The 15,000-nt window shown below is 36.5% G+C and overlaps 1 protein-coding gene across 5 annotated transcripts in view; it reads right to left on the bottom strand.

Annotated features, from left to right (window-relative positions):
• Positions 1 to 5,165: 5,165 nt before the first annotated feature.
• The window catches only part of LOC144958744 (uncharacterized), a 184,815-nt gene continuing 174,980 nt past the window's right edge, over positions 5,166 to 15,000 (bottom strand). For all 5 annotated transcript variants that reach the window (XM_078890914.1, XM_078890915.1, XM_078890916.1 and 2 more), the window contains 4 exons: positions 14,930 to 15,000; positions 9,288 to 13,736; positions 8,777 to 8,893; positions 5,166 to 7,125 (listed from right to left, as the gene is read on the bottom strand). The exon at positions 14,930 to 15,000 is cut by the window's right edge and continues 58 nt beyond it. In XM_078890914.1, coding sequence (XP_078747040.1) covers positions 6,886 to 7,125; positions 8,777 to 8,893; positions 9,288 to 13,736; positions 14,930 to 15,000 — 4,877 coding nt within the window. In that variant the 3' untranslated portion in view covers positions 5,166 to 6,885. The remainder of the gene's footprint in view (positions 7,126 to 8,776; positions 8,894 to 9,287; positions 13,737 to 14,929) is intronic.

Here is a 15,000-nt window from a genome sequence, read left to right as displayed (position 1 = left end):
GTAGTAGTAGTAGTAGTAGTAGTAGTAGTAGTAGTAGTAGTAGTAGAAGAAATAATAATATGTTATAGATATGATTGAAAACGTGATTTTTACATTATCACAATAACCACCCCTAATGTGCTGAAACATTCAGCAAATAAAATGTAGGACGAGATTAGACGCCAGGGATATACTTCATATCGACAGAGATAAATTTTTACATGATCAAGTGCTCATTTAGAACTGGGTGTGGTGAAAAAATGCAAATAAAGAGCCTTTTCGAAGAACTCAACTCTTTTAACCAACAATTCATAAGCCGAGTGAATGCAAGAAATGATTCAAAATCAATCTGTTCCCCGATCAGTTGCTAATTAATGAAGGGTCAATAAGATGATAGTCTTAGAAACACTGTTTTACATTCTAACATTTGATGGTGCTTGTCCTAATAACGGCACAAAAGATTCTAACAGCCGATTTGCATTAAAAAGACCGGGCCAAGCTGTAAGTGAGGGAATGTTCGAGTAATTAGCGGACATTACCAAAATGTTGACATTTGCCCTTAATGTTGACTTCCATTATTGGGGTGAGGGTGAGATTGACGTAATCTCTCTCTCTCTCTCTCTCTCTCTCTCTCTCTCTCAATCCCTCTCTCTCTCTCTCTCTCTCTCTCTCTCTCTCTCTCTCTCTCTCTCTCTCTCTCTCTCTCTTTCTTTCTCTCTATCTCCTGTCTCATAGATATCATTTACACTAGCACAATGTGGTCAGTATTCCGGTGTTGACGGTTAGGTGAAATGTAATATTATAAAACGACTCGTTCCATAACTGTATCAAATCAATAAATCTATTAACCAATCAATCAATCAATCAATTAACCAATCAATCAATCACACTAGTGGGTGACCAGAGCAGTTGACAATCCAATTCCAAAGACATCATTTTGTCTTCTGTCGCTGTTGTCACCTTCTTTAATTCTCCGTCTCCCACCTCTCCCCCTCCTCTCTATTTCCATCTCTGTCTTTGTGCGACTATGTGGTCTTGTGCGGTCTTTGCTTCGTACCCAAAAGGTAACGAGTTCGATCACCCGCCGCTGCGTTGTGTGGCCTTGAGCAAGTCACCTAGCCCTAGCTCACTTTGCGGCTGACGCCTGGGTTATTCCAGTCTTTCATTGGAATAGACCCTAAAGACAAATTTCCCCTTAGGGATGAATAAAGGGAATTTTATTTTTTTATTTTTTTTATTGTGGTATGACAACTCGCTTTCGGATCGGAAGATCCCGAGTTCGAGCCTCGCGCAGCGCATAGTTGAGTCTTTGGAAATGACTCTTTACTCACATTTTATCACCGTATTCAGGTGAAAATGAGTACCTGGCAGTTAACAGCGTTGTCTCTGTCGGAAAAAAATTGTAATATCGCCTTATGGGCGTCGTCTCGTCCTACATGTTACGTGTTGCTGTTGGCCAGGGACCCCTTGTAAAGCGCTTTGAGCACGTTTCGTGGATATTGCGCTATATAAAAGCTCAAGTTTGTTTTTGTTTTTTTTTTCCTCAGGGATAGCGATAATTTACCAACATCGACAGTCATTGTTTCCCCTCCTATCACGTTTCACTTTTGGATATATTTCTCCTGCAAGCAATAAAGGGGGGGGGGGGGGGGGGAGGGGGTCCCAATAGATCAGCTGATAGAGCGCTCGTTTCACACGCAAAGGGATGGACATCGATACCGGGGAAGTTGAATTATATTTTTTTTCTGACCCCCTTGTCCAATCAGCAGTGGTTGGGTAGCTAGGTCTGATAGATCTGGCGAAAACTATTTGCGATACATTAGCGTCCTATACAAAGAGTATTAGGCAATTGCTATTGTTCGTTTCACGGATAAACTCCGGCTCCATTGGCCCAGTGGCGCTGAAAATACCATTATTAATTTCTTCTTTTCTTTTCAAACAAGTCTCGAGTTCAAGAATATTTTCTAAGCTGAGTGTCATTTCAATCGATTAAAATCATATGAAGTTAGGTTTATCAGACCAAAAATACAATAAGGAATTTGGTCGCTGCACGAAACTGTTCTGCCGTATTCATTAGATAAAAAAAAAACAACACATTTTAAAAATTTTGGCCAGAAAACTCATCCTTCAAATATTGATCGATTAAAATGACCTTCATCTTTAAAAAAAAATTTAAATCTCAAACCTGAGACTTCGCGCCAAGGTTTGAGAGTTTTTGAAAAGATGAGAGTTATTTTAATTGATCGATACTCGAAGGACGATTTTTTTTCACGCCGAAATTTTAAATACGTGTTTATAGAGCAGTAAAGTTAGGTGCCCCAAACGTAAACAATAACAAGTTGCTAGTGATTTCCGTTAGGGACCGGAATAATTTACGCACAATATAGGTCTCCCAATTTTGTAGTTTGAGTTGTAGGCAATACACTTTCAGTATTGAAAATATGTTTACATAAAATCTAACAGTTGCAGAAATAAAATAATATAAGGCTAAATTATTATGAAAATCAGGCTCCGAATAATTCTCGTTTTGTTCACACCAGCGCAATAATTTGCTCTGGTCTAAAAATAGATAGACTGTAAACTTTTGATAAATTTTAGAAAATTCTACCTTTTGTTCCATAAAATATCCATATCTAGACATTATTTGATGCATGATCGAGTATTTATGAATATGTGTTTCTTTTGCCACCTAACAGCCAAATTTTAAAGGTTATTTTTTTTTCTATTATTTACATTGGAACGTGAGCTGTCAAGACAGGAACATGTGGTTTGCCACGTGCTTCTCGACCTTTGTTTACGTTTGGGGCACCTAACTTTACTGCTCTATTTCCGAGCGGGGCTTTGCAGTGCTGGTCAATGAATGGATATACGAGTATGAGACTTTGAGAGTTATAGATCATAATGAATGAACTGCGGAGTTAGACGAACAGTGCGAGGCAATACCTGGCTACTGAGAGTACTCTTAACCCACTCCTTACCACCTGCACTGCCGTTTTATTAAAAAACACAGTATGTGCTATTTGGTTAACTCACTCAACCCTAACACCGACTATATCCGTAGTTTGCCCAGGTTACTTTTACCCCATGCCTATTTATTACATTTTTCTGAGACAAATTATAGGCGTAAAATCAAAGCTAATGTTTTTTTTAAAGTTTTTGCATGTTAATTATAATTGAATAAAACTATCTATGTACATGCTCATTTTTAAATAATTTTTTTCTCTCCAATTTTGAGAAGTAGCAAAAGTCTCTAGGATTGAGTGAGTTAACATTGCATATAGCCTACTGTGTTTTTAAAAACAACGGCAGTGTAGCAAAATCGTCACATTTGTTACGACACAATATACATTTTTCTTATTCAGATTTATTTTTTTATCTACATCACAAACTTTGAAGAATGGTGCTTATTTAATTAGTAATAAAAAATGTTTTGTAGAGAGCTTGTTTGAGTTTTAAAATTCAATTTTTCTGGTGGGTAAGCCTGCCATTTTGGGAAATACTGAAAATGATCGGTAAATAAAGAGTTAAAGAAGTTTCTGGTGCGAGGAAATAAAACTGTCAGACACGTAGGTCAAGTATCTTCTTGGTTCATATTCAGGTCGTCATAGTGTGTAATCATCCATGTTTTATTGCTCAGAATTGCAGACGTTGACAATTTTGTCGTATTCTTGCATATTACTATTACTATCATTATTACTATTATTATTATTATTATTATTATTATTATTATTATTATTATTATTATTATTATTATTTATTATTATTATATTATTATTATTATTATTATTATATTTTAAAAATTAAATATATATATATACAAACATACATATATATGTACATACATACATATACACCTGCACACTATAACAGAGCGAGAGAGTTTACAGGGGGGGGGGGGGGGGGGGGGGATATCGTATCTAAAAATAAATAATATACATTTCAGTTTCCCTCTCCGGTAAGAACCCCGGCCAGGGCCAGGTCAAAACCCACCAAGTATTCTCATTCCAAAAAAAAAGACAGAAGGCAGCATATAAGAGGAAAGCAGATATATAGGAGTATAGAAAACACAGCAAGTTTGACATTTCTGTCCACCTAGGGCAATTTCAATGGATTCATGAATAAACTGAAACCATCAAGAGGTCCCGAACTGCTACCAACTGCCACAGGATCTACGCTAAAAAACGATACACATTCAAATAGTCTGCATAAGAAACATAGCAAATAACCTAATAATGATTGAATTTACGGTACTTGCTGGATTCTAGTACGCTTTTGGGAGAAGCATGTAGAAATCCGATGCTCATGTGAGGTAAACAATACATTTGGTCACCTAGCTCCACCGTGTCACATTGCAGCGCATGTTGGAATTCGGCGTGCTGGTATCCAGCGAGTACTGTACTATGTCGGAATGAACAAGATGGAGAAAATTGAGTCAAAGACTGACTGGTCAGAATGAGAGCGTGCTGGAATCAAGCAAGTACTGTGTAATGGAGAGATGATTCCAACACACCAACGAAAAAAAATTAATTAATTAAATCAATCTATCTGTTCTAAACAAAATACTCAGAAAATGGCCTAGGTGAAATCGAACGGTCTCATTCGTGGGGTGGGGAGGGTAGATACAAGGCTGTGAAACTGTAGATATATAAAGAGTCCACCGGCCATAAAAATAGCCATCGTACCCCCAACCATCAGAAAAATTTCCCACCAACTACATTTCCGTTTAAAGAGAAACTCAAGAGTATACAAAAAAAAAAAACAAAAACAAAAAAAAGAAAAAAAAAGAACAAAAATGACTCGTGTTATCTTTATCAGAACAGTACATAAATGTTTATTTCATGGTTACAGGAAATATATAATTATATCAAATAACAATATAATAATATAATCTATATAACATATAAAACTTCAATGTAGTAGCAATACGTTAAGTCACTCAATGTACAAAATAATATATGAAATTATATACTTTTGCATATATTTGGGTAAAATAAAATATGTATAAATCATTGCATATCGGAGTAGGTATAACTATTTCATATAGTTTATATATACTATTATTATTTATAATCCTAAATAAGTATTAATACTAGATATCATATAATGAAGGAAATACATTCAACACTATGATCTGTCCTTTAACATTGCTCACACTCAATGCTGATTACTGTATCAAAGCATTTCACTTTTTTTCATTTTGGCTTTTTTTTTTTAAGTCTACATCAAATTTAAAATATCTTTCGAAAAAGACGACTTCTATCTTGTTTTGTTTTGTTGATGTTTTGTTTTTTTCTTTATGGGATTTACAGTGTTAGCGACCCTTTTATGTCATTTCAGCGTCAGCAAAAAGGAAGAGGAGAAGGTTGTAGATCGGAAGTTAAAAGTATCAAAGAAAAAGTCAGACAAAGGGGGACTGGTTCAAATAGGGAGCTATAAAGGAACCACGAGCAATCCATCAATGTCCCATCCAGGCACAATAATCAGATCCAGCTATGAAGAATACACTCGAATGATTACAAAGTACATACAATGTATATAAAAAACTAATAAAAATAAAATTGTACCTAATAGTGATTTACAACGGAAAAAATATTATCTCTCAAATAAAAGAAGGGTATTATACATTTGACTGCTTCCCTCCTATGTACAAAGATATAGGAGGGTAGAATACATATCAAAAGTGACACCTCTGCCTAACCATGAGGACCTCCTCTGCCTTGGAATAAAGTCTCAAACCGAAAGTTTCAAATAAATCTCTGATTTCAAACAAATTTTGACAAGTTTGGGGTCGTCTCACTCGATCTATATTTGAGGTAAACCTTTTCTAGCCAGAACTAAAAGTGTCAGAAAGAAGGAACGTTGAGAAAGTTTGGGGTCATCTCACTTGATTTATATTTGAGGTAAACCTTTTCGAGTCAGAACTAAAAGTGTCAGAAAGAAGGAACGTTGAGAAAATGGATCCTCTGGATGCAACTGCAGATTGTTTCGTTGAGGCGCTAGGTCAAGAGGTCACTGCTCTCCCTCTCTTCAAGCACCAGAACACAATGTATAGTCACCTGAAACAACTACAAACGACGTTGTAATTGTAACTTCTACATCATGGCACAAGACAGAAGGGCTAGCTAGAGCTCAGGTGGTCGCTGGTTCGGATAAGTAAGTAATTAAGTCATACAGAGTGTGGCAATATACTTAGGTACAGAACAAAACGTCAAATTCATCCCCTCTATACATAAGTAATAGTATAAATTTACAAAAGCACACAATAATTGCTGAGTTAATTTTTTTTTATTTTTAATTCAGTGTGGATGTGATCTAGAGACTTTCTTATACCTATATAGGGTAGCGTCAGTATGAATGATGAAAATCATGAAAAGTGTTGAAAAGATCCCAAGTCAGAAGTGATCTGGTTTTGACCAAATTTCACTGCCCCCCCCCCCCCCTCTAACCCCCGCCCCGAAAGAAAAAACATATGTTTATACTAATTAAATCAGTGTAAGTGTACGTTTGATTCTACCCCGCTAACCGTTTTTACAGTTTTTTTTCTAATATAAAATAAAAGTGTCTGGATCTAGTTTATGATTATAAATCCTAAACACAATGTGATGGCCAGCCTCTTAAAGGTTATGTGATTGCTGCATTTGCCCTTTCAAGTAAAATACTTCATAGTGAAGATTTTAGATTGCCCTGTATGGGTTGAAAGGGGAGTTTGTGTTCGAAAAATAAATTTTAAATACATGACGAAACAGGATGAATAATAATGATATGCGTGATCTTTTCTATAAATTGACTGATTTGCACTCTCTTTCTATCTCTCTGTCACTCTCTCTCTCTCTCTCTCTCTCTCTCTCTCTCTCTCTCTCTCTCTCTCTCGCGCGCGCGCAAACAATTACACACACGCATTATCCTTCACACTACATATTCATCTTCCCCTATCTTCATTCCTTCACAAGGCAGTTCGCCATTCACCATTGTCAAAACTTGCTTCGTTGTTGAGGATGATGAAGACCCAGGATTGATCCCTGCATTAGTGGTCACTCCTGATTGCAAATCCTTTATCTTTTCATCCCGGACTAGAATGAGGTCATCAAGCCGTGCAATCTGCATTTCTAACCCCTTAATTCTCTCAGCCGGTGTCTGGCCCTTATACTGCAATAAAAGTGATAAAAATGAAATAAAATGAACATATCATAACATACTGTACCATTTAATTCAAAAATAGCTGAAAAAAAAGCCATCCAAAAAAATCAGCCTATCTGGACTGGCTGTGATGTTTAATTGGAACAATAATTGTTGGTCCAATTCTGACAGGGGAACAAATGAAGAATAACGCAATAGTCAGACTTAAACGTGCGTCAGAACAGACAAACGGAAAAAATGTAATGTAATGGGATAGGATACATAACTACACGAATCAAACACCATTGGATTAAGTAATATTTAAGAATGGGTGGGCATTTGTTCCCTGTTCGGATTTGAACTCGTCAGAGTTCCAATTAAATATCACAGGTAAGTTTGTTTAATTTTCGAATTCTACCTCGTACCTAGCTACCCCAATTCCGAATTGGGTTACAAATGAAGTTTTAAAGTGTTATGGCCCAAAATGTGAAAATGTCAATACTCACTAATTGTTTTGCCACCACTGTCCAAATAAAATCCTTATTAAATCTCCAATTTTATCCCTCTTGTTCCCTCTTGCAGGAGAATTTAAATTGTTTGTATTTGTCGACACTCCCTCAGGATATGTTAAGGGGACTGTTAAAATTTTCTCCCTAGCAAGGGTAGAAGGTCCCTTACCTATGCCATAACAATATTAGATCCATTATTAATTGGAAGTAAGTGATGAGTAATCTTAAAACTTTTTAATTCATAAAGAAACACTATCGCATAGTCAATATAACTTATAAATACAAAACGACGGGAAATAGTATAAAACAAATCCAATGGTGTATGAAAAAAATCCAATTAAAATAATGAAAAAACACAATAAATGTACATACTAATTAATTCGATAAAACAAGACGCATCCAGCCTTCAAGACAGTCCAACATGAACTGACAGTCACGTGATTCGTTATTTGTCACCCAATAGGATTCAATAGTCTGATGTCATGTCAGCCCAGCAACGAGCAACTTGGTTTTAAACAAAGAAAATAGGTACTTTTTATTCTTCATGTTGGCTAGAACTGTTTCACATGTCATGTGATCAGAATGTATAAAAGTCAAAAGATGATCAGATTTATAATGTTTTTCTCCTCTGGATAAGGTGTATCCTCATCGTGGGAAGTATTTCATAAGCGTGCACCACTGTTCTGATAGTTTAGAACCAGTTACTAAGTTACTATGCGTCATTAAGAGGGAAGTGACATCATAACTGTTAAAGCCAATTTGGAATTGGGCTACGAGGTAGAGTACACACTTTTTTCAGATATTTAGAAAGCTAATGTCATGAGGTTTGAACTACATAAATGTAATATAAGACTCATTCTCTTGCAAACAAAAAGCAAAGGATACATAGATATATGGAAGATCTGTTTTGTATAAATGACATATAGAGCTGTTTAGCATTTTTTAAAAATATTAAAATTGATATCCATTCAAAGTAATAATTCCCAATTTTAATTTAAATCTTTATTATGCAAAAGGAGCCCATCTGGAAACATTTTTTTAAAAGGCTATAAATAAAAAGGTAAAAAACATAAAATTCTCATTGTACAATAATTATCGTTATGGTCAACAAGGGAGGCAACCATATAATCTAAGTAAGGAGTATGTTTGTTTGTTTTTCATTGATTACCTACCCTGACTTCGTCTTTCTCCTTTTGCCGTGCCACAGTGAGAGTGATGGCTCCTTGACAGTTCTCGATGATCCGTTTCACGTAGGGGACATCAGCACCAAGACAGAACCAGCCATTTATCTGTAGAGAATTCAATGATAATAATAATGACAATCTCCTCCTCATCCTTATCACCATCATCATCATCATCATCATCATCATCATCATCATCATTATTATTTGTTATCGTTATTTATTTATCATTATTATTATTATTATTATTATTATTATTATTATTATTATTATTATTATTATTATTATTATTATTATTATTATTGCTTGTTATTTAAACTTTAAACGATTACTAAAAGCATGTTATCCATTTATATCATACCACGAGACCACATAGCCGCACAATAGTGATCACATGAACATATGTGAAGGTCTTTCAGCATTTAATAATAATATCAATCATCAAATACATTACAGGGGGCAAAGCTAATGAAAATGATAGAAACATTTTTCTTTCACTGACCTCTATTAAAATGTCACCCTCCAACACTCTTCCCAGCATGCTGTGTTTCTGAACCTCCTCCCAAATTTCACAAAAAGTGATGACCTTGACCTTCAAAACAACTGGCTGACCTGGAACTTGGGTTTCATGTTTCACAGGCGTAAAAGCTGAACCAGGACTTCCGATGTGAGAAGTTTTTCCTTGAGGGCTGCTGGGAATACCAAGAGTTTCATTCAGGGAAATTTCTACTGTGAACTCCTTAAAGGCCATCATATCTTTCAAGGTCAGATTTTTGGGAAGGTCAAGGCAAAGAGGGGAGAGGTCATACCTTTGGGTCAGGTGATACAGGGAGAGTTCGAAATTAAATTGGAGCTGTTGTCCAAAATTTGGGTTTTCAGAATCGTTGAATCGAAAACCTCCTGGTAATGTCCGACCTCTAGCATTTCGGTTGGATCTTGAAACGGGGACTGGTCTTTGCTTGACCCCAACTTCCTCTTTCCAATTAGTGGTAGATGATGAGGAGGAGGAAGAGTGAGAGTGTGCAATACCTTGTTGCTGCTTCATGTGTTGGTCAGTGACTGCATCGTGATTGCTGGAAGCTGGGTATTGGCTTGGAGGTTTGTTTTGTCTCGACCAATCATTGGACGAGGAGTGATATTGTTGTTGGTTATGGTGGTTATGAGGATGATGGGATGGATTGTGTTGGGAGATGGGCTGTAGATGTTGTTGGTGGTATTGCTGATGTTGTTGTTGTTGTTGTTGTTGTTGTTGTTGTTGTTGTCGCTGGTGTTGGAGTTCCTCATTGGTCGAAATTCGAAATCCTGGTTCCCTATCAATGTTGTTTGTTTTAAAATTATTATCACTTAATGACACAGGGTAAGAATTTTGGTTTGTGAGAGGTAGATGTTGGGAGAAAGATAGAGGATTATTTTTGTTATAATGGGATGAATATAGGACATCTGATGATCTATATCGGTGATCTTGTTTATGAGTATTTTGAAGTCCATTTTCTACATCTTTATATCCATTGCGATCAGCATAATCCCAACTTCTCCGTGTTGATGGTTTGTTATCAAAGCTAAGTCTATTAAAATGGTCTCTTTCAAATCGCTCATTAGTTGAATGAAGTCGACCTTCACCTTGATAAGGCATGTTAGGAATATTTCTATTTCCATGAGTTTGATTGGTTGAAGATGGAATATCCCTGGGCGTAATAGTTTGTTGTTGCGGGTTATTAGGGTTGTTGAAATATGAAGTCCCTTCTACTTTTCGTAATGCACCGTACAAGCTCTCACCGTTGGGATAGGAGTTTTGCATAGGATGTGGCTGTTCGGGATTTGGTTCCTGCCACGTTTTTTCCTTGGGGTAACCATGTACCTGTGAAGAACTGATATTCTGGACACTTCCAAACCGGTGGGAATTGATGAGATTTGATGAATTTTTTGGAGGTGGAGGTGGAGGCGGAGCTTTCTTTTTACTGGACATATTATTAGTATCATGACATTGAGAATACCTATCCTGAGGCAAAGCTAGTTGATTTTGTTCATGTTTGTGAATGGGTTGCTGATGAGAAAATTGCTGATGATGGGCAAGGTGATGGGACTGGTGTTTACTATTATTGTTCTTGTTAGTATTATTATTATTATTATTATTATTATTATTATTATTATTGTTGTTGTTGTTGTTGTGGAAAGAATCATTCTCCCCATCATTATTTGTGGTGTACCCAGAATCCAGAGTGCTACCGTTGTAACTGGTACTTGTTCCGCTGGTGTGGGCGGAGTCACTGCTATGATCTCCAGGGATTAAAACAAGGTCATCGGAGGGTAGTAAATGACCTTGTACATGTCCGTGGGTTGATGCCATAGATCTGTTTTCATGGTCATTTGGCCTTTGTCTTGAATCTGCAACATTCTCCCTCTTGTTTTTTGTATGATTATAAAATGAATGCTGGTCTTTTTGTCTATCATATCCAGGCTCTTTTTGTAACTCTTGAACACGAGATGATGTCATGGGGTCATTTGAAGAAGGTGCCAAGGTTTCTAAAATTGTTTCAAAATCACCCATTCTCGTTAATTCCACCGAGGATTTTCGAGAAGCGTGTTCTGAGCCAGTTGTTTCTACTGATGACATTCGTGTCGGCGTGTTTTGGGATCCCGTGCTGCCATCTGCGGAATATCCACCATTTCTGCTTGTGCTAGCACTGCTGTGATTTGACACTCGTGATTTCATGATTTCAGTAAAGCGTTTGATTCGTTCTGACGTTTCGGTCAATGGAACCTCTGGTAAGCTTCGTTTTGATTTGGATGGCGACTGATCTCCTGTAGGAGGTTGACTGAATTGTGAGGTAGATGGAACTGATGATGATGTATAATTGGTGACAGATGAAGAAGGTGGAAGGTTGGAATTGGCAAAGGAAGACATTTGATATGATGATGATGAGATTGATGTTGAAGACAATGTAGGAAGCTGTGGTGCATGAGGTAGATTTTTATACATCTGTGGAGGTTGATGAGTATAAGGTGAAGAGTGAGAAATAGGGTTAGAATCATATAAATTCGGATCAGACAATGTGTTTTGGTAATTGTTGTGTTGAGTATCTCTTGTTGTCCTAGGGGTTGGTATTTCTGGAACAGATGTTGTAGCTCCAGGGGCAGAGTTTTGTCGTTGAATTGGGGACAGCTGTCGTTGATGTTGTTGTCGTTGATGCTGTTGTTGTTGTTGTTGTTGTTGATGTGAATGAGACTGATGATGATAATGATGATGATGAGTCTGTACCGATGGCTGAGATTGAACATTGGGAACCGTTTGTACTTGGTGGCTAAAATGGGTTTCTAAGTAATTCTCCCTTTGGGTGTTAGATGACCGGTGGGTTCCCGTCAACTCACTGTCCACACTACTGCTTTTTCTCAGTTCATTATTGGTATTTTTATTTTCAGCATTCTTTGCTCTATATAAAGATGAGGAAAATGAAGTTGAGTTGCTACCTTGAAATATTTTTTGTGAATTAAGTACAGCTTTTTGAAGACGGTCACGAATGTGTTGTAAAGCAGAGCCACTCCCATTGCCACTTCCGTTTCCTGCAGGTTTAGTGTAAGAAAATGGTTGATGTTTGGAATAATTGTACTCCCCATCAACTTCATCAAAACAATCACCATCATCTTCCTTGTTATTTTTCAGTCCATTTATTTTTGAACATTGTGTCTTTCTTGGAGAAGTAGTAGCAGGGTATTTACCTCTGGGATCCTTCTCATATGAATTCCAATTACTTACTCTGTTGTTGTTATTATTAATACCCGTATTTCCATTTCCATTTGAATTCACAACTCCTCGATATCTTTCACTGTCAACATAACAGCTCGAAGATTCGCCTCCTGTTCTATTGTCCATTTCAGATACAGTCATCATGCTGTCAACCTTTTTCTGTCCGACCAATGAAATTGTCAGGCCAGAGGTTAAATCACCCAATGAATGAGATCGTGAAGAAGGATCCATTTTATTTAAAGATGGAGAGATGGATTTTTGAGGCTTTTTCCTAGGAGTTACAGTTGGCGGCTCTCTCGCTGATCGAAACCCGTGGTCTTTGTATGTTTCTTCATTTCCGATAACATCGAATTGCTTAGTATCATTATTACTACTACCATGACTATATATCTTGTTTTCACTGAGATTCCCGCGATTGACAATGATGTCAGAGTTTTCAGATCTCAATGTGTCAAAGTCACCCCCTGTCATCGAAGATCTAACGGAATAGAAGTCAGAATTTGTTGAGCTCATTGTGTTGAAGTTACTGTTATCATTATTGTTGTTGTGGAGAGTTGAAATATCCATACAACTATGATACACACCGTTCTCTTGCAACAACTGCTGTTGTTGTTGAAATCGTATTGGATTAAAGTCAAGCCTTTTTAACATGCTACAATTTGCATTATGGGAGCCATTATAATTATAAAATCCATCACTCTTTACACTTTCCTCAAAAGAAGAGTTTCCTTCTCCGCTGACAATACTGCCAGAAGGGTTGGGTTGCATTGAAATATTTGATACAGGCGTATTTTTGGAGTTGTGTCTTGGAGAAAAATGTTTTGTTTCAGCTTTGAATCCACTTTTGCTGTGATTATAATCAGTCTTTGAGTAATGTTTGTGATTCGATGACTTGGGAAACCATCGATTATTACTGCTTTTTGAGAAGTTGTTATGACTGTTGTTGTTGTTACTACCGCTACTATTGTTAGAAGATACATCCCTCTGATGACAATGCTGGGCATACGTCCCATTCTGAAGAACATGCTGATCAGGAGTGAAAATGCCAAGTTCTGGAATAGGAACAAAGTTAGAGTTATTCCCCTTCATATTGGGCGAAGATGAGATGCCTCCGTTGTTTGTAAGATGTTGATGTCCGCGTCGTACCTTAGGCTCTGATGTGTAAGTCTCTGATACCATTGGGCCAGATGCTGTTTTGGATGAGGACTGTGAAGCAAAACATATAGAAAGACGAGTAAATATGAGATGGATAAATTTGCACAATGTTAATAGTTCAATTTTTTAACAGTAACAAGAACCAGACTTATCTAAACTGACAATAATAAAAAAGGGATTATTGATCTATTTGTCCTTTAGTTAAGTAAGATGGATATATGAATAAAGAGTATATTTAAACAAACAGAAAGAGGTCGGCAGACAGGAAAAGATAGGAAGGTATCATTCAGATCATTTCAGAATGAATCTTTATACATCAGACTCAAGTAGGAAACAAAAAGTCTGTATACTTTAGAGAAGAAGAAAAAATCGAAAAAAAAAAAAAAAAATACATGATTGTCAGTTATTTATATAAATCAACACTTAACGATATTTTAGAATTGATGCAGTGTGGTACAATTTGAATATATATTCATTTCTAATTAAAATATTCCTATATTTCTTATTTTTGGCTAATATTCAACTTTAAAACACCTGAATCTCGAGCAAAAAAATCAGAATTGGTCAAATTTGACATCCCTACATAAGAAACACACACACACACACACACACACACACACACACATACACAACACGTAAACACACAAACACACAATTCTGAATATAACGATTAAATCTGTATAATTGATTTGTCTTCATACATAGACAATAATAGATAAGAGAAAAGAAGAAATAAAGCAAGATTGTAATCTGAATGAAACAAGTTTGCTGTACAAGCTGGTCATAAAGTTTTGGGAATGGATAGATATTATTTCAGTAGAGGAAAAGTCAAACAATCTGCATCTAAATCTAAGAAGCATTCTGGGGACAGCTTGATCTAAACTATCCATTCTTTTAGAAGAGAGACATAATATCTAGTGATAAACATGAAGTCGAAGTTAAGAAAATAAAAACTTGCCAAAGATGATGTTCATTTTAACATATAAAATAATTAGTCCGTTAGAGTCATAAAGCTGATGGCACTGAAGTTTTTCTCGGCTTCTGTAGCGTTAAATGAACACGAACATTTGCTAATTACCATTTGGACAAGAGACAGACTTGCTTGCAACAAAGTACTTCCCAACAATTTTGACTAACCAAACTATTCGGACAGATAGACATCTAACATTTAAAGATTCGAAATATGTTATTTTACTGGTGATCAACCAAAGACATAGATCATCACAAATCATCACAGCAAATACCTTTCCCCCTTTCATGAGATGAGCGGTAAGTGCATGACTGTGACTTCCAGCAAGGGTCCCGTCCAGGGGAT

Source organism: Berghia stephanieae, chromosome 13 (assembly GCF_034508935.2).
Source record: "Berghia stephanieae isolate SIO BIC M18660-M18661 chromosome 13, UCSD_Bste_1.3, whole genome shotgun sequence".
NCBI lineage: Eukaryota > Metazoa > Mollusca > Gastropoda > Nudibranchia > Aeolidiidae > Berghia > Berghia stephanieae.
The sequence above is the reverse complement of the archived record's forward strand: the minus strand, read 5'-3'. Positions and strand labels throughout refer to the sequence as shown.